The sequence below is a fragment of the Hyalella azteca genome, unplaced genomic scaffold (genome assembly GCF_000764305.2).
Source record: "Hyalella azteca isolate HAZT.00-mixed unplaced genomic scaffold, Hazt_2.0.2 contig8222, whole genome shotgun sequence".
Taxonomy (NCBI): Eukaryota; Metazoa; Arthropoda; class Malacostraca; order Amphipoda; family Hyalellidae; genus Hyalella; species Hyalella azteca.
In genome coordinates, this window is record NW_025938321.1 from 41,627 (window position 1) to 65,512 (window position 23,886).

The 23,886-nt window shown below is 39.3% G+C and overlaps 1 protein-coding gene across 1 annotated transcript; it reads left to right on the forward strand.

The window, feature by feature from the left end:
* Nucleotides 1-2,484: 2,484 nt before the first annotated feature.
* Nucleotides 2,485-5,984, forward strand: LOC108668525 (non-classical arabinogalactan protein 31-like). Its single transcript, XM_018155759.1, has 5 exons — nucleotides 2,485-2,594; nucleotides 2,714-2,798; nucleotides 2,937-3,176; nucleotides 5,420-5,505; nucleotides 5,864-5,984. Exons 1-5 carry the CDS (start codon nucleotides 2,485-2,487, stop codon nucleotides 5,982-5,984), a joined length of 642 nt encoding a protein of 213 aa, XP_018011248.1.
* Nucleotides 5,985-23,886: the final 17,902 nt, after the last annotated feature.

A 23,886-nucleotide genomic window follows, 5' to 3' on the forward strand; every position in this document is an offset into this window, starting at 1 on the left:
CGCTCTCTGTCACTCACTGCAGTGAGTACTGAGTTATATTTTTTCTTGAATAGTCTTAAAAAGCACATGAAGTAATATTTTTCTACCGATGTCTGCTACTTGTCGTTATATCTATATGTTAAATGTGATAGTGGTCAGCCGAACCGAGCGACCATATTCATTCCACATTCACGAACAATTTTTGTTGATTCGTTCCGTACAAACTGTCACTGCTCTTTTTTTTTTTACTTAATATCACTTGAAATTCTAAGTTTTATGCACGTTTTATTATTTGACGAATTCGTGTAGAATTCGCATAGAATCTTGAGAAATGTGATAAGTTTCATAATAAATTTAACTTGACAAAGAAGAAAACAATGATTCACTAAATATGTATCATCGCATCATAACTACGAGAAACAGTTATTCTGAATATTATCTGAATATTATCTGTATAACATCTCTGGCTGCATGGGAATTTGTATAATATCTATGCTGTCCCGTCCAGATTTTAAGATTCGTTTCACGGCCGATTTCGTCTAGGTTCGTTTCCTTTAACAGTACACACGTTAATTTGGATATGTATTTAGAATACTTTGTTGATTTTATCGAAAAATTATACTTTCTTTGCATTCGTTGATCTCTTCTCGTTTGGATATGAAGCCTGTTTATTCCTATCTACTGAGCAAGTGTTGCTTCAACTTCACAGCACTTCGCAGTTTCTTCTGTGTGTGTTGCGTGTGTGTGTGCACGTTTATGTGTTGCGTGTGTACGTGTATGTTGCATGTTTTGCGTGTGCACTTGTATTTGTTGCGTGTGTGTATGTGTTGCGTGTGCGTGTGTATGTCTTGCGTGTGCGTGCGCGTATGTTGCGTGTGTGGGTTTCGTGTGCGTGTGTATGTGTTACGTGTAAGTGTTTGTGTTTCGGTGGCAGCTCGTTGCCACTGAGCGGCCTTTCTTGTTGCCTGCCACACTCAAAATCGCCCTCAAATGTGTGCCATTTTTTAAAAGAATGGAGAAATTTTCGGCTGCTTGCATTTTTGACAAAAAAATTTTTCGACCTTGTTGCGTGAGCAAGAAAAGCGAACCGCGTTCTCAGAAATGCGGTATTTTTCTCCTGTTGTTTTCTGTTATTTTCCTGTGAACTGAACTGTTTCTTGCCACGAGCTCTGAAAATACGTGTTGCGAACGTGGCAATTTGTACTGAAATAAAAAATTAGGATTTGATTTTAGAATTTTATTTAAATTTAGTCATTTAAATATTTTTTGAACGTTTATTTCGCTTTTGTAATAGATATATTTATAAAGATCTATCCAAAATAGGAAAATTTCATGACTTGTGACGAATATGGTCCATATTTATGAAAAATCACACTGGCGACATCACATCACTTGGAATTAAGAGTTTCGATCCCGCCCGGTCGATCCTTCGCTGAAAATATTTAAAACCTGCATGGTTCTGCGTTATGGAGATTTAATTTTATTTTATAAATTTTTGAGATTTTATGGAAATGGAATTGATATAGAATTTTTTTCGAAATATAGCAATAAATGATTGAGTGTGTTAATGTTGTATATTTCAGAACGTTTAGTTATCGTTAAATTGCAAGATTCAATGATGAATGGATAAGAATGTTGTGTGAGGCTATCTTTGTTCTCGTCTGCTAGAAACAATAGCTAATTAATTAGTCGAACGATCGTTACTCATGCAATGGCTACCGGAAATAAATTTAATTACTAAATTTATTGTATACAAATATTGCTTGTGTTCTGCTCGTATCCGAAATTTCAATGTATATAAAGTAATATGTGACGAAGAAGAGAACCTGATAAACCAACATTAATTTCATAATATTGAACAAATAATTGGTTTAGTTTGATCGTACTGCTTCATTGTCCCTGCAGGGCTCTTGAGTCATCGAATGTTCCAAAAACTTCAGGCCTTGGAAAATACAAAATTTTCAGCAACACGACTTAAGTTTTCACGACTTGAAAACTCATTTCAGAAGCTAAGAATAGTTAATTAAAAGTTAATTGCTTTAACTTGTGAATTCGGATAACAGCTGATTGGCCTTCGGATAACAGCTGATTGGCTTTCGGATAACAGCTTCTTGGCCTTCGGATAACAGCTTCTTGGCTTTTTGATAACAGCTGCTTGGCCTTCGGATAACAGCTGCTTGGCCTTCGGATAACAGTAGGATGGCATGTAAATTTAGATGCCGATCCGTCATACAGATTTTAAATGCCGATGGACAGATTTTTGTATACCTACACTGAGATTGTATACACTGAGATTGTATGATTGATTATTGTGTTTTGTATACCACAATAAGATTGCCCGAACAGCAATGTGACTAATGGCAGGGTGGCAGTAAGGCGGTAATGGCATTGTTGCTGTTATCGTACTGTTGACAATATGACAGTAAGTCAGTAAAGGCAGGCTTGCAGTGATGGCAGTCGTGGCAGTTGTGGCAGTGGTGGCAGTCAAGAAGAAGGTTGGCTGTGATGGCAGTTGTGGCAGTCAAGAAGAAGGTTGGCAGTGATGGCAGTCGTGGCAGTCAAGAAGAAGGTTGGCAGTCGTGGCAGTGGTGGCAGCTGTGGCAGTCAAGAAGAAGGTTGGCAGTGATGGCAGTCGTGGCAGTGCTGCGGTCGTCTAATTAACAGCGCTGGCAGGAGTGCGCCCGCCAAATTGTTTGCGTATGCGAGTTTCGGCGTAGATTGGGGTTGTCAACAGCGCCGTCAACAGCCCCATCAACAGCCCCGTCAACAGCCCCGTCAACAGCGCCGTCAACAGCGCTCAACAGNCAGTCAAGAAGAAGGTTGGCAGTGATGGCAGTCGTGGCAGTCAAGAAGAAGGTTGGCAGTCGTGGCAGTGGTGGCAGTGCTGCGGACGTTAATTAACAGCGGTGGCAGGAGTGCGCCCGCCAAATTGTTTGCGTATGCGAGTGCCGGATTAGATTGTGGCCGTCAACAACCCTGTCAACAGCGCCGTCAACAGCCCCGTCAACAGCGATGTCAACAGCCCTGTCAACAGCCTCGTCAACAGCCCCGTCAACAGCCCCGTCAACAGCCCCGTCAACAGCCCCGTCAACAGCGCCGTCAACAGCCCCGTCAACAGCCACGTCAACAGCGCTGTCAACAACCCCGTCAACAGCCCTGTCAACAGCCCTGTCAACAGCCCCGTCAACAGCACCGTTGTGCGCCTGTTGACATCAGTACGCTTCCTGTTGCTAATAGACAACAAATATTTTCTCGTCATTTCCTAATCGTTTCAGATTATTGTTCTGTTTTTTAATCGCTTTTTTGATTTTTTTTTTCATTTTTCTACCGTACCACTTTTCGCGAGGCTCATTTCCCCTGACTTCAATTGCAGCACATGAACAACATGGCTGCCAATTTTTGTTTTAGTCAATATTCCCTGTGAGGTTATTGTAAATTTTGTATATGAAATTTACTTCTTCTTTGAACTGAATTCGCTTTTGTCAACGAGCATCTCGATGGCCTTTGTCCATTGTCAATGATCGAGGTGCGTCATTCTATTCATTATAATTATATTCTAAGATTAGCTCATCTGTAATCGAGACGTACTAATATACCACTAGATATTATATATATACGATGCCACTATATATTGTACGAGACGTACAATATACCACTAGACGTGGCATATTGATGTAAAAAACTAGACCTGTGTCAGCATGGACAATATCACGTGACACATCACATGATCAAAACCCTAATAGTGGGCGGAAGTCTTGATTCTATAAAAGGGCTGGGAACCTTAGTCAGGCACCCCAGTAACTGACAAGTACGCCGACATTTAACTAGCGTTAGAGCTACTACGACCCAACTCTCGACGTCTTTGCCTTACACCTCTGATATAACTCCCATGTAACCACTCCGTATCAAGATAAGTTTTCTAGACAGATTTTGTCTTACTTATCCCTCACGCACTTAGACAACGAAGCGGTCCTCAGGTAGAAATACATAATGTCGGTTAATTTACTCATTAATATCGGCGCCTGACAACTTTTTATCGCTCGTTATGCATCAAAGTTAGGCTTGTGATCCTCAAAGCCCACAGATGCTTCATTTGAAAAAGTGCATTTTTTGTCTCCCCTTGCCTCCATTATGCCGCTCATTATTGTTCAGTGAGAACGCCTTCCTCAAAGTCCGGGCTTCATTGGCTGCTTCCTAGCAGCGATCGCCCGATCATCTGACTTGAGGAAATTGCGCCCTGCCTGGCTTAGAAACTCAGGGTTCGCGGCCTGCCTGGCCTGTGTCATGCAGAGTCTGCTGCCTACCTGGCTTTTGTCACGCAGTCTGCAGCTTGCATGGCCTCTGTCACGTAGTTCGTAGCCTGCATGGCCTCTGTCACGCGCAGTACGCCAGGGCATCTATACCTTAAAAAAAAGTTAAGAGATCGTAAGTTCATCGGCCAATCATTGACGGCCTCACAAGTAAAATCCACTAATAATAGACAAGAAAATTGAGCGTAAGTACTTACGTTCACTTGGCGAATTTTGAAAGTATGGCTCCTGGTCTTTGTAGCAGTCTGTAGCCTGCTCGGCCTATGCTCGGTCAGGTTTGCTGTTTCCCTTTCTTGTATTAAATCATATCTCCTATTTTCAACTCATAAATTTTTTTATTTTTCATCTTGGCGAGGTATCCGCTAAATACTATTCTTTGACCCCCAATGAACCTCATTTGCGTCGTACCTAAAATTCCGTGCCACAAAACAGAGGCTCAATCAACCTGGTTAGTTCTCTTTCCACCCGTGCTTTGGCCTGTAGTTAGAGTACTTTGGTTGGAATGTACTTGGTCAACTTTTCTATTAATTTCCATCACACTTCCGTTACCTACATCGCATGGTAACGTTTTCTACTCCTTGTTTGCCTAAGTTTCTCTACCTCCACTGTCGGGGACCATTTACCCAAGTCTATTACTTCAAGAGCTGGCAAACTCGATTCGGTCGATTCTCAAGTTCCGAGCTCCGTGAGCCGAAGAGCGAAGGCAGCAGAGAGGCTGCCTGCGAATGGGCCGTAACAATGAGCCGTATGTTTGAAGCTATTCCTTTTTGTACGCTGTACGACTGAAGCTATTGCCTTTTTACGCCGTATATCTCAAGCTATTGCCCTCTTTACGCCGTATCTGTCAGGTTGGCACACTTAACTCCGGTATAAAACATCGCTGTAAACAAACGCCGTCATAAAGCCCTGTAAGCGACTCAGCTTGCCGGCTAGACAAAGGATTTGCGTCACCGAAACTTGAATGCATTGTCTTTCTGCACCGCCGAGAGGCCGGCGAAGACTAGGGACGGCCTTACGCCGGTCTTACAGTGGCCATCGATCCAGCGGCCATGATTTAACCTGAGGCGAAGGCGCGTGGCAGTAATAATTAATTTGATATTTGTATACTAAAAATGGATAGTTAATTTTAGATGGCCGAGTGTGAGCTTAAGGGATCCACGGATTTGCCAACCAAAATTTTTAGCGTGGAAAATGAGCCTCGCTGCGAGGACTTAATGTCAGTGCTTCATTAAAAGAAGCAGCGCGAGTGCCGTCCAGACCTCGGCAACTAAGCGAAAAGTTCTAAATTATTACTACTTCTTTGGGCTTCAGACAGGAACTATATTCTGTAATTGTGAATAATTGATGTTGGCATGTGTTTGGCCCACCGCTGCAATAAAATTGGAAAATGAAAATACGTTTTAGGATAAAAATTAAATTTTGTAATTATTATCCTTTACAAAGGGTGTATAATCCGACAGGATTATATCCTGCTAGCTGAACAAGAACACTCAATTTAAATGTGCATTGTCCTAGCAATTACGTACCAGTGGCGTGTTTATATCTCAGGTAATTTAAAACAGCCCCGTCAACAGCCCCGTCAACAGCCCCGTCAACAGCCCCGTCAACAGCCCCGTCAACAGCCCCGTCAACAGCGCCGTCAACAGCCCCGTTAACAGCCCCGTCAACAGCATCGTTGTGCGCGTGTTGACATAAGTACGCTTCCTGTTGCTAATAGACAACAAACATTTCCTCAACAGTTCCTAATCGTTTCAGGTTATTGTTCTGATTTCTAATCGATTTTCTTGATTTTTATCCATTATTCTACCGTACCACTTTTCGCGAGGCTCATTATCCCTAACTTCAATCGCAGCCCATGAACAATATGGCAGCCCATGAACAATTCGCTTTTGTGAACGAGCTTCTCGATGGTCTTTGTCCGTTGTCAATGAGGTGCGTCATTCTATTCATTATAATTATATTCTAAGATTAGCTCATCTGTAATCGAGACGTACTAATATACCACTTGATATTATATATGTAAGATATTATATATATACGATGCCACTGTATATTGTACGAGACGTACAATATACCACTAGACGTGGTATATTGATGGAAAAGTACTAGACCTGTGTCAGCATGGACAACATCGAGTGACACATCACGCGATCAAAACGCTAATAGTGGGCGGAAGTTGTGTTTCTATAAAAGGGCTGGCAACCGTTGTCAGGACCCCCAGTAACTGACAATTAAGTACGCTGCCATTTAACTCGCATTAGCGCGAGCTGCTCTGACCTAACGGTCGACGTGTTAGCGTTATAACTCTGATACAACTCGCATGTAACCACCCTGTATCAAGATAAGTTCTTTAGATAGATGATGTCTTACTTATCCCGCACGCACTTAGACAATGAATCCCTAGGTGTCGTCATGCAGAAATATATAATGAGTCAGGAGGCGCTTAATATCGCCGCCTTACAACTTTATATCGCTCGATATGCATCAAAAGTTGAGCTTGTGATCATCAAAGTCCACAGATGTTTCATTTCCAAAAATGCATTTTTTTGTCTCCACGTACTTGCCTCCATTAATTATGCCGCTCATTATTGTTCAGTGAGGTCGCCTTCATCATAGTCCGGCTTTACTGGCTGCTTCCTAGCAGCGATCGTCCGATCATCTGTCTCGAGGAAACTGCGCCCTGCCTGGCTTAGTAACTCAGGGTCTGCGGCCTGTGTGGCCTGTGTCACGCAGTACGCAGCTTGTCGGCCTATACTTTAAAAAAAAAGTTAAGAGATCGTAAGTTCATCAGCTACTCATTGACGGCCATTCAAGTAAAATCCACCAATCATAGAAAAGAAAATAGAGCGTAAGTACTTACGTTCACTAGGCGAATTTTGAAAGTATGGCCCCTGGTCTCTGTAGCAGTCTGTAGCCTGCTCGGCCTATGCTCGGTCAGGTTTGCTGTTTCCCTTTCTTGTATTAAATCATATCTCCTATTTTCAACTCATAAATTTTTTTATTTTTCATCTTGGCGAGGTATCCGCTAAATACTATTCTTTGACCCCCAATGAACCTCATTTGCGTCGTACCTAAAATTCCGTGCCACAAAACAGAGGCTCAATCAACCTGGTTAGTTCTCTTTCCACCCGTGCTTTGGCCTGTAGTTAGAGTACTTTGGTTGGAATGTACTTGGTCAACTTTTCTATTAATTTCCATCACACTTCCGTTACCTACATCGCATGGTAACGTTTTCTACTCCTTGTTTGCCTAAGTTTCTCTACCTCCACTGTCGGGGACCATTTACCCAAGTCTATTACTTCAAGAGCTGGCAAACTCGATTCGGTCGATTCTCAAGTTCCGAGCTCCGTGAGCCGAAGAGCGAAGGCAGCAGAGAGGCTGCCTGCGAATGGGCCGTAACAATGAGCCGTATGTTTGAAGCTATTCCTTTTTGTACGCTGTACGACTGAAGCTATTGCCTTTTTACGCCGTATATCTCAAGCTATTGCCCTCTTTACGCCGTATCTGTCAGGTTGGCACACTTAACTCCGGTATAAAACATCGCTGTAAACAAACGCCGTCATAAAGCCCTGTAAGCGACTCAGCTTGCCGGCTAGACAAAGGATTTGCGTCACCGAAACTTGAATGCATTGTCTTTCTGCACCGCCGAGAGGCCGGCGAAGACTAGGGACGGCCTTACGCCGGTCTTACAGTGGCCATCGATCCAGCGGCCATGATTTAACCTGAGGCGAAGGCGCGTGGCAGTAATAATTAATTTGATATTTGTATACTAAAAATGGATAGTTAATTTTAGATGGCCGAGTGTGAGCTTAAGGGATCCACGGATTTGCCAACCAAAATTTTTAGCGTGGAAAATGAGCCTCGCTGCGAGGACTTAATGTCAGTGCTTCATTAAAAGAAGCAGCGCGAGTGCCGTCCAGACCTCGGCAACTAAGCGAAAAGTTCTAAATTATTACTACTTCTTTGGGCTTCAGACAGGAACTATATTCTGTAATTGTGAATAATTGATGTTGGCATGTGTTTGGCCCACCGCTGCAATAAAATTGGAAAATGAAAATACGTTTTAGGATAAAAATTAAATTTTGTAATTATTATCCTTTACAAAGGGTGTATAATCCGACAGGATTATATCCTGCTAGCTGAACAAGAACACTCAATTTAAATGTGCATTGTCCTAGCAATTACGTACCAGTGGCGTGTTTATATCTCAGGTAATTTAAAAATAGTGTAAGATGGTTGAAGAAATAATGAATTTAACGTGGAAATATATTGCAGTATAAATAAATGAATTGCATTGTTATTTTTGTGCATTAATATGAACAAATTACTTCAAGGACGTAACTCGAGAGAAAATTGTACGTATGAATACCTGCCGTGTCTGTTCATATATTTGGCATGGATTGATTTTGTTCCAAATCCATTTTAAATTTTAATTTAGATTTTAATATTTTATTAGAATGATCCACTCTCAAAAATTTCTGAATTATAAAATTCATTGAATCTATACGGGAATACCATACCATGTTCACCATAGGTATAATAATATAATATCTTATGGCAATGCGTATTTGACAGTATCGAAATTGTCTTGAAAGGTATTATGACACCACACTTGTTATATAAATTTTATGTATTTAGTATACAAATTTATGTAAGTCTCCAATTAGTAGAGCCAAGGAAGTCACTAGTCCCCAGTTGGATATTAGTTACCAGCACTTCACTATTCATCAGAATGTCACTAGTTACCATTAGCAGGTCACTAGTCGCCAGCAGCAGGTCACAAGTCACCAGCAGCAGGTCACTAGTCACCAGCAGCAGGTCACTAGTCACCAGCAGCAGGTCACTAGTCACCAGCAGCAGGTCACTAGTCACCAGCAGCAGGTCACTAGTCACCAGCAGCAGGTCACTAGTCACCAGCAGCAGGTCACTAGTCANTAGATGTGTATAAGAGACAGATACGTCGCTTTGAAAGATCTAAAATACGTCGCTTTGGTGTATTTAAATTACGTCGTTTTGGCGTAAGGGAAATATGTAGCTTCGGCGGATGTAAAAATATGTCGCTCTGATGGATGTAAAAATATATCGCTCTGACGGATTTAAAAATATGTTGCTATGCCGGTATAAAAAACCTGGCTCGTCCCCAAAAAAATGAACGAAAATCTAAAAGCAATTTTCTACATCATTACGCATATAGGAATAAAGCAACGCGCAAAATAGTGTAAGATGGTTGAAGAAATAATGAATTTAACGTGGAAATATATTGCAGTATAAATAAATGAATTAAATTGTTATATTTGTGCATGAATATTAAACAATTACTTTAAGGACGTAACGCGAGAAAAATTTGTACGTATGAATGCCTGCCGTGTCTGTTCATGGATGGATTCATTTGGCATGGATTGATTTTGTTCAAAATTAATTTTAAATTTTAATTTAGATTTTACTATTTTATTAGAATGATCCAATCTCGAAAATTTCTAAATTATAAAATTCATTAAATCTATAAGGGAATACCATACCATGTTCACCAATCACCATTGATATAGAATAGAATAGAAGTGTTGGCGTTGAAGAAATAGGCCCATGGCCTGTTGCCGATTCTTGAACTTTTCGTGACTTGATTCACAAGGGATCCGGCCTTTGGAACCCGATAATAATATATCTTATGGCAATTCGTATATATGACTGTATCGAAATTGTCGTGAATGGAATTATGACACCACACTTGTTACATAAATTTTTTGTATTTAGTATATAAATTTTTGTAAGTCTCCAATTAGTAGAGCCAAGGAAGTCACTAGTCCCCAGTTGGATATTAGTTACCAGCACTTCACTATTCATCAGAATGTCACTAGTCACCAGCAGCAGGTCACTAGTCACCACATCTGTGCCTGACACCGCGTTTTCAAGGAGTGACGCGAGGGCTGGTGAGGGGAAGGGAGGGGAAGCAGGGGGAGAGGGGCAAGGGTAATGTTAGGCGAGGGTTCCTGATGCTGAATGGGGCGAAGGAGCGAGGGTAACACTGAGGGTTGTGAGGGCTGAGGCGGATGGACGGAGATTGCATGTAGCTGAGGGGACTGGGGGATTGCATGTAGCCAGGCATGGAACCGAGGGTAAGATAGAGCGATTTCTCTTTCGTTGGGTGTGAAGAATGAAATGAGTGCAAAATGTAGAGGGATGATGATGCTTTAAAGGGACGATGATACTTTAGAGGAACGATGATACTTTAGAGGGATGATGATATTTTCACTACCTTGGGTGATGTTGAGGAGTGCTGTAATTAAGCTGGGTTAGTGAGCGGTGGTGTTTGCAGGGCATGAAAAAATCTCTCTCCCTGTTTTTAATTTAATTCTCAGGATTATTTATGAACGAATTTTCTGAAATTAGCACGCGATATTTGTTCTGCACACAATTGGTTTCCATGAAATACAAATTTGAAATCGAACATCTGTGTGTTTGATCCGAAGGTACCTCCAGACGATGGATATCTTCTGTGTCTTTTCTTTTGATTAACTGCAATTCCATAGATTATATCGGTTACTGCCGGGCATAGCTGGCGCGTATCATCTAACATTTTTAATAATTTACATTTTACATTTTTTCACTCCCATTTGTGCTTTATTGATAAACTGCAATCCCATAGATTATACCAGTTACTGCGTACCCGTGCGTAGCTGGTCTGTATCATTTAACATTTTTAATAATTTACATTTTAAATTTTTTCACTCCCATTTGTGCTATCGTCATACCCTAGGCTGTAATGTTACGATTGTAACCCTGATAAATCTAGAACTAAATATTATTGATCCTTTCTATATAAATGATTTGAAACCCTTGTAATCTCTGTTTGATCAACTAAACATAATATGTTTCCTAAATGGTTTTATTTGTTGGAAATAATTGAGGAATGTTTTCTATTGTAGTCTAAAAACCACACATATGTTGTTCTTGGTGAAGTGGTGTAAGTGTGCGCCGTTCCAGTGATGTTGTTTTTGGTGAAGTGAGGCAAGTGTGCGCCGTTCCAGTGATGTTGTTTTTGGTGAAGTGAGGCAAGTGTGCGCCGTTCCAGTGATGTTGTTTTTGGTGAAGTGGTGCAAGTGTGCGCCGTTCCAGTGATGTTGTTTTTGGTGAAGTGGTGCAAGTGTGTGCCGTTCCAGTGATGTTGTTTTTGGTGAAGAGAGGCAAGTGTGCGTGGTTCCAATAATGTTGTTTCTGCAGTTAAGTGAGGAAAGTATGCGCCGTTTTAGTGATGGGTTTTAGGCACAATAAAAGATGTGCGCAAAATTCTTGTGATATTCAAGTCATGTATTAAAATTTTTATATCTCAAACGATCGACGTCTTCTACTGCTTGACGTAATTCGCGGTCCGGGCGTAATGAGTCTTGGTTGAGGGTTAACCAGGCCTCGGCCGGTACCTAACAACCACGAGCTTTTAATTTGGTGACCGATATTGGGTTGTCGGCAAGATACTTGAGTTCAATACAATGGGGCAAGATCCTTGAAGTTCAATACAATCGGATCTACATTTATTCGCTTTTAACACGTTTTCGCGCCTCTTCAGAGAAACACAAATTCTAATGCAACGTGTACTTTATTTGAAATTTAATTTCCATCTCATATGCAAGCTAATTTTCTAGCATTTTTAACACTAAAATATGTATGTTTTGAACATTATAATAGCTTATTAATCACTGCGACATCTTTTTAAATATTATTCGTCATCGTCAGATGAATTTGACATTTGACTCGAAGATCGTGTTAGATTCGCCGGGGTAAGGAAAATCATTGCTAGGGATTTAAATTTTCTTTCCACAAACAAAAAAAAATATAACTCAGTACTCACTGCAGTGAGTGACAGAGAGCGCATTTTCTCGTCGAAGAAAACTTGAGGTCACGGACGGACGGACGGACAGGCGGACATGGCGAGCACAATAGTGCATTTTTTCCATAAATGAGAAAATGCGCTAAAAAGCTACTCCGCCTTCGTGGCTTTGATTTTTCCGTCGAGTTCACAAAATTGTACGCCTTCTTCCCATTTTTGTTACTCTAAGAAACGTGTTTGAGGCGTAACTGCTCCTGTGAAATTAAGGTTTTAATTTTGTCCGAAAACCTAATCCATTCTAACGAAAAATTCGTTAGACCAAAAAATGGGGTTGAATTTACAATTGATTACGAATTTAATTTGCAAACTTTGCAGTGACACATAAACCGAAAATTTGCACACGTTTCATTAACACAAAAGCGGTAAATTAACACACGTTTTAGTGACACAGAAGCTGAAAATGTACTCGCATTTCAACTACGCAGGAAAGGCCCGGGATATTTGAATGTAATGACTAAGCTGGTCCGCAGAGAAACCTCTTAAAGTCCATGCTATTTACTCGCCTACAAATCGCGGGTGTCGTGGAAGTGGCCGACAAATGTTCGACGGTTGGCCGGCGTTTATGCGCCCTTGATAAATATGTTGGTAAGTAAAGCGCCTGCAGCTCCGGCTTATATAAGCCCACGACGGATATTAAATTGTTCCAATTTGCCATCCCGCGAAATCTGTGCTTACAGACGCATAACATCAAAGCTGCGCGCACGGATAAGTCGGTTAAGTGTACGTATGTGAGTTGGTGTAAATAAGCAGCGATGTAGTCCGCACCTGTCGTAAATTCTTACTACATTTCCTCTGCCGTCCACTGACGTTTGTTTATATCCATTGTTATTCGATTTCCATATGCTCCTGTTTCTATTCGTTCTCGTGAATTTCCCTATTTTTCTTATTAATGCAAAATTTCCATTTACATTTTTCCTGACCCGAGTTTCGATATTCCCCAAGATTTATGTTTCTTCACCGCGGCTTGTCTCCCATCACCTTTTGCAATATTATTTCCCGTGTTTCTTTTTCTGTGAACGTTTTATTTATTTGCCCGCTATTTTATGAGTTCCAAACATTTCAGTACGGTTCTTAGACTGCGGGACCCTAAGCTCTTCGCTTGTCAGAAGTAAGCAGCCTTTACGGCCACTGTATAGGATCAGGCGCTTTAGTTCCACTGAAACTATGGCCGGTGTATAGGTGGCCAACGCATGGCCGGCCCTGAGGCAGTTTCTATTTCGTAGCACTAAAGCAAGTGTTCGGTCGCACTGACCAATCGCTCGCTTAATAAAATCGACGAATTCAAGCACGGTCCATAAATATCGATACCTTGCGACATGTATGTATCCGGCGCAATTTCCCTCTTCTCGAATGAATGTCATTGCCAGTAAATACAGCAATACAAATAAAAACAAATAACAGCCTATGAATGCATTGATGTCCACGAAAGTACATATTGTCAGGCCGTCGTTCTTGCCTTAGGTTTAAGAAAGATTGGGTTGAATATATAATAATACCGCTGTGTAAATTTCCACAGCGACGTTACGAAGATATCTGGGAATACACCGCTTTATTTTAGATCACCTGCAATCTTTACTATTTGGTATAAACAATGTTGTGGCGGTATTCAATATTCCTGCGATGTTATCAGTGAACAAGATTAACCGGTCAGCATATGTAACATAATAACGAGCATCTGTGCTTCTCTAATTTGCATGATGAATCCCTGACACATGCACTGGATGTAGGCATGTGAGACTTTCATTCGCTAAATTCAAGCACCCGGTTTTGACTGTCATGAAATATAAGAAATATTTTCACATAATACGCAGTTTCCAAGACTAAAACAAAATAGTAGTTGGTTGTCAAGCAAGAGCACCTCTGCGAGCTAATACTTAATATTGCTGGAATTTTGATTTAGAAATTTACTTGCCGTGGAATTTAAAAGTTTTTTTTCAGCAAGAAATAGTGCGTTGGCTATGCCGTTCACATTATTAACTAATTCTCTATGCACGCTTTCACTGCGTGCTTGTAGAGCACGCCTAAGTTAAGATATGCTAATTTAGCAATACAAAATTATGACCGAAACAATTGTCAGAGTATTTAACCCTCTACCGCCGTATGTCACTCTCCGGGAACATAACTTTCAAATGAAAGTGCATGTGAACTATCGAGTGTAGCAACCTGAGGACGTTTGTATGCAACAGAGCACATTTTAAAATTTTAGTACGTGGCGGTAACCATCAGTGCAAGTTTGCGCTCACCAGAACGTATCCTTTTTGGGACAATAGGCTTGTGACAATATTGCTCCGGTTACTCATGTCAGGCGGTAGAGGGTTAATGAGCGTATTTTGCTTGTATTGATGTAATTGACAGAGTCTAAAGTCCCACTCTCGGCCAACGGAAACTACACAAGTATGACACACTCACAAAAACACTCGCCGTAAGTGATAGTTAAACCATCACAAATTGCAAACTCCAGGCTGAGTGCGAGGCTCCAGTTTTGTTGATTTTGAGAAGCTGGCGAAGTTCCAGACTGGCGTATATACATAGCCCGGTGACGCACAATAATTCACTGAGCAAAGTTACGCAGCATGACTAAGCATAAGAATTGATTTGAAAAAAATAATAATATTTAGTTGATAATGAAAGAAAATATAATTGAATGTAGCTGTTAAGCGGGAAAGATTCAATTAATTAAATAAACATTTATTTAACCATAATATTGCTTAGTGCTAATGGGAATTTCAGCAGTCCCATACTGATTAATTCGTATGAAAATTGTGCAATGTTTACAGTAGCTGGGTATTCGGCACCGGTCTGTACTTATTGCTCGAATAAATAGAAAATTATATCGATATCTAATGAGAAAGTATGTAATTTTTGTGATTAGTGGAAAATATTACTGAGTTGTTGCACTAAACTAAACAATATATGATAGAAGTAACCCTCCCGGATAATGCATCACCATCTTGTCAGTTGGTCACTGAATAAATGAATTTTCCGGCGTATTTCAAGTGAACTTTTCACTCAGGTTTACCACTAAGTCTTCACTCAAGTTGTGGGGTGATTTATTCATCTTTTTCATTCTATTTCAAGAGTAAATTAATGATTCCTGTCGATCAAATATTTTCTGCATTCTCAACGTAGAGCTTAAAACTGATGGTAAAATTACGTTGAAAAACTTTACATGTAATTGGAGCTTGAAACTGATGGTAAAATTACGTTGAAAAACTTTTCATGGACGTGGAAGCGATACCAACCGAAAAGGCGTGGAAAAGTAACCATTTTGACGAAGTTCATTATAGAGTGAAAATGAGCCAGGTGAAGCCAAAGTTTATGATACGGTTTGACAGAAACCTCTTCAGAAGATGCAAACTACGAACATTTTAAGATCCAAATCTGCCGAACCCGATTATAAAATGCTAACAAAACAGCTCAGCGCATCTAGCCTTTGTCAACTCTACTCACATCTGAAGGTGTGCTAGAAATATACCGGCAGCAGACAAAGGACTAAGACTTGTTCAGCTGGAATAGTTTGTCGAACAAGTATACAAGTATGTCCGAAATGTACAGACAATATTCTGTCACCAGCGGCTGCTCCGGCTGACTTGGGTTGGGCGAAGAGAGAAACGAGTCGCAGAATTTTCTGCCCAGTGCAAGTTTTTAATTAAGAACGATTTGGTCATTCGATTCGGCACCATGTAGAAATAAACACTATATTCAATCTGATTTACTCGATAAATGACAAAAATTACTATACTTTGCTGGTTTGTGCACAAACATATTGTATACAAAATAAAACGATTGTTTAAACACTTCAAACATCTTCAAATTTATAAAAAAAAATGAAAAGAGAAATGAAAATATATGTAAACAGGAAAACAAACACAGAAAATTACCTAACAACAACATTTAGAAGATAGAGGAGAAAAAAAAACACTTTGGTATATTAACCAGTTCCGAAACATTACAATATAAAATGTGTTTTCTACTGCTTACCGCTGAAGGTCAAATAAATAAGTCATTACAAATTTGTTTTCAATTTGTAAAGTTTTGACCAATTCTAAACATACTTTACATAGTTTATTTTTGTATCTTGCATGCAGTGTTCCTAATCAACAATTGACATTCGTCTTTTATCTTATTTCACGCCATTGAAGTTCATTGACTTGAAGAACTGAACCGAATTATACATAAACTAATGCCGGTCACTTAATATGCTCCTATCTGATTCTGTGCCTTGTTCTCTCGCTTGCATTCAAATAGTTTTGCTGATGACAAGTTACGGTTCAGTCGATTTTGAACTTTTTTTTTATATAGTAGTTTAGGAATATAGCGGAGCGAGGACGAATAACCTCGGGCGGTCATAGTCACCCATCAAAGTCGTTTTCTAAAGCGAACGCTCGAAGTTCATAAAAGAAAATGGTTTATTAAATAAACTTCGTCAAAACAGTCGAATCCCCCGAGATTCCCTGCAAATTTCAAATCTAAAGTGCGGTAGTAACCAGTATAGCCTATTAAAAAAAACGTGATAGTACTTGACTTGGTGACTTCCTTATTCGTGGTTATTTAATTTCATTAAATTGAAGATAAAAATTCAAATATTTCAATATAAGAGACGTGCAACAATGATAATTCCGGGATTAAAAAGCAAGCCTTATGAATAAAAGTTAAAGATTATGAAGCTTCCAAGCCTCTGCTATCGACATCTGAGTGATGACCTCATTGAAGTATGCAGGTATAACCACGGTTTATACAAGGTCCCCGAAGGATGACTAGAATTTGAAACAAGAACCAACACCTGGGGCTACGGCTATGAACTAAGAAAACTGCGCTGTAACTTCTCCACGCGACAACATTTCTTCTCGCTTCCAATCGCTGACATTGTCGAACAGCCTTCCTGATAGCATCGTTGACGCTCCGAGTTTGAACGCCTTCAAGAACAGACTAGACGAAGCTATGCAGGAGCATATGTTCAGTCTTAAATGCCTAGCAAATTACGGACCAGGCAATAAGTTCAGCAGCTATCTCAATCAATCGTCAGTTATGGAAAGATCGGCTTCCGAAGGCCGGATCCCTTATGAATAAAGTCACGAAAAGTTCAAGAGTCGGCAACAGGCCATGGGCCTATTTCTTCATTGCCGACACTTCTATTGTATTCTAATACACAGTGGTTACAGTTCAGAGTACCAGGATTGGATCAATGGAGCAGAGAAGTGCAGGTTCGATATTTAGCTCTGCGCGCCAGTTACTGGTCAAAATCGTCAAGGAGGCCGGGCGGTTTAAAAGAGTTCGAGACCGCAACAATTGGAGTAGTGTTGCGAGTTCGAGACCGCAACAAGCTGTGAATGTTCTGCGATGTCAAGAATCGGCGACAGGCCTACGGCCTAATAAACGCTGAAACTGCTATTATATATTCTGTGCTAATTTGATTGAATACCGGATCATGCTTTGTATTAAGAATATATTCTTATTTGTTTTTTTCAATGAGTCAAACAAAATTTCTTGCTGGCGCCGGGAGATCTAGAATCAGGTTTCCAAATGACATTTCACTGGAATGCGACGATTCGAATATACAATATTCATCATCAAATAGGTGTAGGGTCTTGCAACACTTGAAAATGAACTTTTAGAAATGACAGTAATACAAATCAAGGGTATTGTGCATACAATTTGAAATCTACGCTTTAAATTACTCTGAAATCAATTTCAGCGTCCGGACGAATCCTGCAGTCTAGAGGTTATATAATTGCTGGAGAGTCGCTCTTGATAATGAGGGCCTCAGCTATCGCCAGTCTCAAAGCGTCAGGACACAGCATAACTATGCTGGTGCAGGCCTCCAATGTCGCTCGGGTGATGGTCTCATTGTGAGCTTCCCGCATGTGGTTCTTAGGTCCTCCAGATTGTAGGTGGCATGTGAGTCGCCGGCTTAAGGTCGTGCTAGTAAGACCAATGTAGTTCATATTTTGAAGAAGTCTGCAACCTTCTATACTAAAAGAAAAATTTTTACAGCCATTATTATTATTGACAAGGTTTTTAATTTTCTTATTTTGTTGTAGATCAGAAGTCTTATTTTTTCGTTGTGTTCTTGATATTATAATGGATGATTGTCTGTTAATCTACTTAAATTGTAGCCTCTGTTCATTTGGTTTTGGTAGAAGATTGTTGTGACGCATGCAGATTGACCGGTAAAATTTTTTAGTTATAATAAATTAGTATTAATTAGTGTAATGATTTCATTAGTCGGTGTTATTAAATAACGAGTGTAATGGTCGCAATGATTTAAACGTTGCAGATATTTACTGGTGTAACGACTCAAACGAGGTCACATTGTACTCCTCTGATGACNAAAGTGAACATGTTGCATTGTTTTTTGTTGCATTGAGATTTAATTTCTTTTGATAGTATTTTTGAATACTATGCGTCTCTATACATAAATTAAATCACTTTTCCTGTTAAGTTTGTGTACTTACATTCATTAAAATACGATTTTTCAAGTGTACGAATATTTATTTCCCCCCACTGTATATGCACAACGACGAGCGGCCGAGGATTGAAACTCGCGAAAATATGAAAACCCTGAAAAATTCAATTTAATCTATAAAAAATGGTGAAATTGATCGAAATATTGCATATACATAAATACTTGAATAAAACCATTATTTAATTCGATTACCGGTTATTGAGGATTATTCTAATCTTGTTAATGTGTTTTTGTTGCTACCTAGCAGAAAAGATTGATACTTCCCATAGTCTTGATCTCTACCTTCAGACTGGAGGAAAATTCTTACCTATTGTTATTTTAGAACTTGCAGGAACAAATGCATGGTTCTGGGGGATACAGGCGTGACGAATTTGGGCTTCTCTATTGATGCAAACCTGAAGAAATGATTATCATTTCAAACTAACTTTTCATACGAACAAAACATGAGGCAAACTTGAATGGTATCTCAATATAGTAAACGTGCAATACAAATTCCTGGATTGCAATGGCTTGGCGATATATCTACTGCAATTTGTCAATTGCCTAGCCTGAGGAACTACGCGATTACAATGAGACTGACAATATATATACTTATCTCTGATGCAGGTATGGCTCGCTAACTAAACTGACAAGCTACAAGGCTACAAGTTCTTTATCTGCAGGTGTGAAGTTCAAGAATACCGGTACCGAACCACATCACATGCTGTCTTAGCAGGTACTTACAATTGCCAGTCAGACCACCAGATTTCGAGTTTTAATCGCAAATCAGAAGCGCCTCATTGCTTCAATCACTTTAATCGCGCAATATATGCGACAACTATTCTCTGCACTGCTTATTTATAAATTTCAATCAATACAACAATTACTGTAAATTTTATTTTCATCTTTCAAGATTTAAGGATTTTTAAGGCTAGGAAACTCTCGGCAAGTAAGACTAGACCGCTGCTTGCCGAGAGCGGCTCAGAATGTCGGGCATGTTAATTAAATGCTAAGTATTGGCAGACGCGTTGTGGTATTGACAGCTTCAACAGCCAAATTAAGGCAAGAGTGAAGCACCAAATTACGCAATTTACGATTTATGGACCAAATTACGTAATGTACGATTTATGGACTAAATTACGTAATTTACGATTTATGGACCAAATTACGTAATATACGATTTATGGAACAAATTACGTAATTTACGATTTATGGACCAAATTACGTAATATACTATTTATGGACCAAATTACGTAATTTACGATTTATGGACCAAATTACGTAATATACGATTTATGGACCAACTTACGTAATTTACGATTTATGGACCAACTTACGTAATTTACGATTTATGGACCAAAAATTTATTTATTACGATTATTAAACTCACGTAATCGCCTTCTTATAATGATATCGCTAATCTCTATAACACTCCTCACTAATTTCTTGTGATATAATTTACGGAACGCTGCATAATCAAAGTTTGACTGACCAGAGCACTGCTTAATTGTTATCTACTACGGAGCAGTTATCTTCATTTGGGAATTTTGCTGCAATTACGATGCTTTATGCGTTTGTAACAGTTAAGTTGTACCGCGATCGTTCCTCGGGGTTTTTTAGAGTCTAGTGAGGCTCGTGTTAGCACTATAACTTTGAAAAGAGTTTATATTTTTGAACTAATGGCGTTTACATTCTTCCATTCCATGCAATTTGAGATATTTAGAAAAGATAGCAAAATTAAATGTTAGAGGGTCTAATTTTATCAATTACTACACTTCGCTTGTAAATAAAAGAAAACGTCTTTGGATGTCGCTGTTGGTTATTTTTATACAAACTAACGGATCGGTACCCCTTTCTCCATGCGAAGGTTTGTAGGCTATAGAAAACCTATTGCGAGGTTGAAAGTCACTGATGGTATGTAACACTCGTTCACCGGCCCAAAAGCAGTTTTATCGTGTGTTGGCAATAATAATATGTTTCCCATTATACTCTTATAGTTTGGTATAAACAATTATTTTTATTCTTCGACTGCCAGGAGTATCTTTAGCAGGATATGCGATATAATTAAATTAAAATTTGTAATTTACATCAATTGACTCGTTCCCTGTCCGTCTAGCGTGCAGTTAAGGCAGCACAGCTCGCAAATTCATGCGTATTTTAAAAGTTTAGTATCAAAAATTTATTTATAATTATCCTTTCCATTATTTTCATTGGAAAAGGCATCAGTAAGACAGGTTTCAATATCTTTGATCCTTTTCTAAATCTTCATATTCGAAATTTGGAATTCTGGAGCTGCATTTGATCGAAGCCAGGGATGGATTTCCCCTAACATTTGTGTTACAAAGTTAACTCACGCTTCGAAGTTTTAAAACACTCGATCGTTTGAAAATGTGAAGCATTGGCCGCTACTGCATTGTCTAGACGCACAAACGAATTGTTTCATTCCTCAGGTCTTTGATCTGTGATTCGGATCTGTCAGTTTTAGGATTTGAAATGTTCGTAAATTAGCCCAATGCCTCGAACAGGAAGTCAGCTTGTAAGCAAAAGCGAGGAGCTAGAACATAACAACGGTAATTACTCTATCAAAAAGCAGGAAATTTTATAGGTGCTTTTTAGAAAATCCTTGGTTACTCTCAGGTAACTTGAATAGTTTTATATGCGAAGTTTCTATTACATTAGGATTCTCATGAACGTCGTATTTATTTTATACTATCATTATTATGTTCTGAAATTTTGTTTTACGTATAAACAGAATAGTATTAAATTAAAAATAATAATAATGAGTGTTTTTTCTTTAGTAACAAACAAATGTTCACAAAACAAACTAGCTCTCTCTTAGTATAAATACGGAGTGAGAGTAGTTTGATCATGGCAATATTCCTAAGACATGCAGTTCATGTCAATCTTAACCCCCAATACGTTGTTGTATGATGCATTAGCGTTGATACTCTTCCGGGAAGTGACAAAGTTGGAATGATGTTGATAATTGAGGTAGTTGTAGTAATTAAAGTCCCTTTTTAAACGCCTCGTTGCTGGGGGACTGCGTCTCTTGTAATTCGAGCAACTGTTGTACAGATTTGGTTTCGTATTCAAAAGCACTGAGCTTTCACGCACGTATTTCATTTACTGGCTATTTGCAGTTGCGCCTGTGCCGTGTATTCTGCATCATATAGTCCCTAAAACACGAATGAATAAATCCCTGAAATAATTAAACTCTAAAGTGCGGAAAAGACTCTAAACGAAAAGAATAATTGTTAGTTACTACTCTAATGCTAATTACTGATATATACAAATTAGTACTATTCCCTAACAGTGTTTCTGTTACTATATAAAATATGTTTGCCGTTGCTCGTCGCTATTTTTCTACAAACAAAAACATTTTCATTATATTCCTATATAATTTTCGTATTAGTAGTTTTTTGAAAATTTAATCAGTCATTATTGTAACGATAGAATTATTCGCACAATTTGTGATAGCTTGACCCGTCTTAGACGTTCGTCTTATTGCGTGATGATCAGATCTATAAGTAAGATCTAACCATTTATTGGGCGCCGTCAACCATTCCTTGGCTCGTGTTGACTGTCAACCACTACCTAGCCGCCGTCAACCGTCAACCATCTTTTAGCCCGTCGTCAACCGTCAACCATTCCTTGGCTATAGCCTTTATTGTCAACTATTTCTTGGCTAGGCTTATCAGTCAACAATTTCTCGTACGCCATCAATCATATCTTGACCGCAGTCAACCGTCTACCCTTTCTTACCCGCCTTCAACCGTTAACCGTTTTTAGGCTCGCCGTTAAGCCAGCAGAGAGTTTGAATAGTGCGATGGACACAATCAGGTTGCATTGAAAGACGAGACAGAGACTAGTGATGTCGAGTGACGCTGCAGAGATTAATGGAGCACGACTTCTCCGGTTATTTGTCACTGCATGCAAGAAGTCTGGCCTTGAATTTCAACGCTTAGGTTCATTAATAACTGTTCCGCCCTTCAATTTTAATTTTTTTTCACTCTAATATCCAGTCAACTGTTAATCATAAAAGAGCTAATGAAAAATCTGGAGCATTCAGTGGGGCACCGGAATTAAGTGCGAGAATCAACCTCACTCAATGTATCCTTCCTTCATGCTTAAAGTTTTTCTCCTCACTGTCAAACTTCAGAATTCAACCTTATATCCCTATGCTACTGTAGTATTTGCTGTCCAGGCTTGAACTCTATCCCTCCAATCAGACTAAACTTCTTTCTCCACAATGTAGGATCGAACTCCATCTGTCAATCCTGTCCGAAGTTCCAGCTCTACGGCCGGATGGACAGCCTCACCCCCTAACTTGTGACTGCGATGTTGCGGACCATCGCTGCCTATTTCTCGGCATTGTGTCCAATCTCGGTTTTGAATGGCATGGCGACCGGCAAGCGTCGGATTTGTTTGATTCCTGTGATAAACTTTCAAGCCATTGCATCGCCTCCGCTGCAAAGAGGTAAACGTTCCCTAGTGATAAATACTGTTGGCCTCTCGGTGGACAAAAAATTGTGGATGAATGGCTGTTTTTGACTCTGTGATATTTATGGAATAATTAAATGGAATCATGGACTCGATACCAGTGGCCGATGACTGGCTTAGTTTTGATCGACAATTATCCGCACATGATTTCATGTCATGGTATTGCGATTACGATCAGCATCGTTTGCTGACATCTCTACCCGGTGAAACTGCAGTATGCAATCGCGGCTTACTGATGTAACTTTATTACTCTGTGTACAAATGAAATTTGCTGTGATAAATTTTACGTTAATGTTTGTCATAGCATCATTTTAAAGTAGGATTTATGTGTAATTTTTTCTAATGCTATTTATCTTTTTATTACCAACCAATCTGAATCGTTTTTTTAATTAATGTTCGGTTTGGTTTCAATATTTTTATTAATGTTGTTCTTTTGTTCGCCCCGTATATTTTTGTTCGTGCTTACTATTAACGTGTGTGATAAAATTTGCTTTGACCTGAAATATCAGCTTTAAAATTTTGTTTAACGAGAATCGTGATTTATTTCTTACTCATGTTCCAGAGCTTTAGGTAGCATGTTGAGTCTGATAAATTTTCAGAAGCTCTAAAATTTTGCTTGCATTTATTTACTAAAAATTGAGCTTGGATTTAATGGGGGAACATTTACTCGTTATGAATGTGGTTGAGTTGTTGAAAGTATTCGTTTGTCGTTGTATTAATCCAATCTAACAACGCCATTTCCACTGATAAATTTTCTTATCTATGTCTGG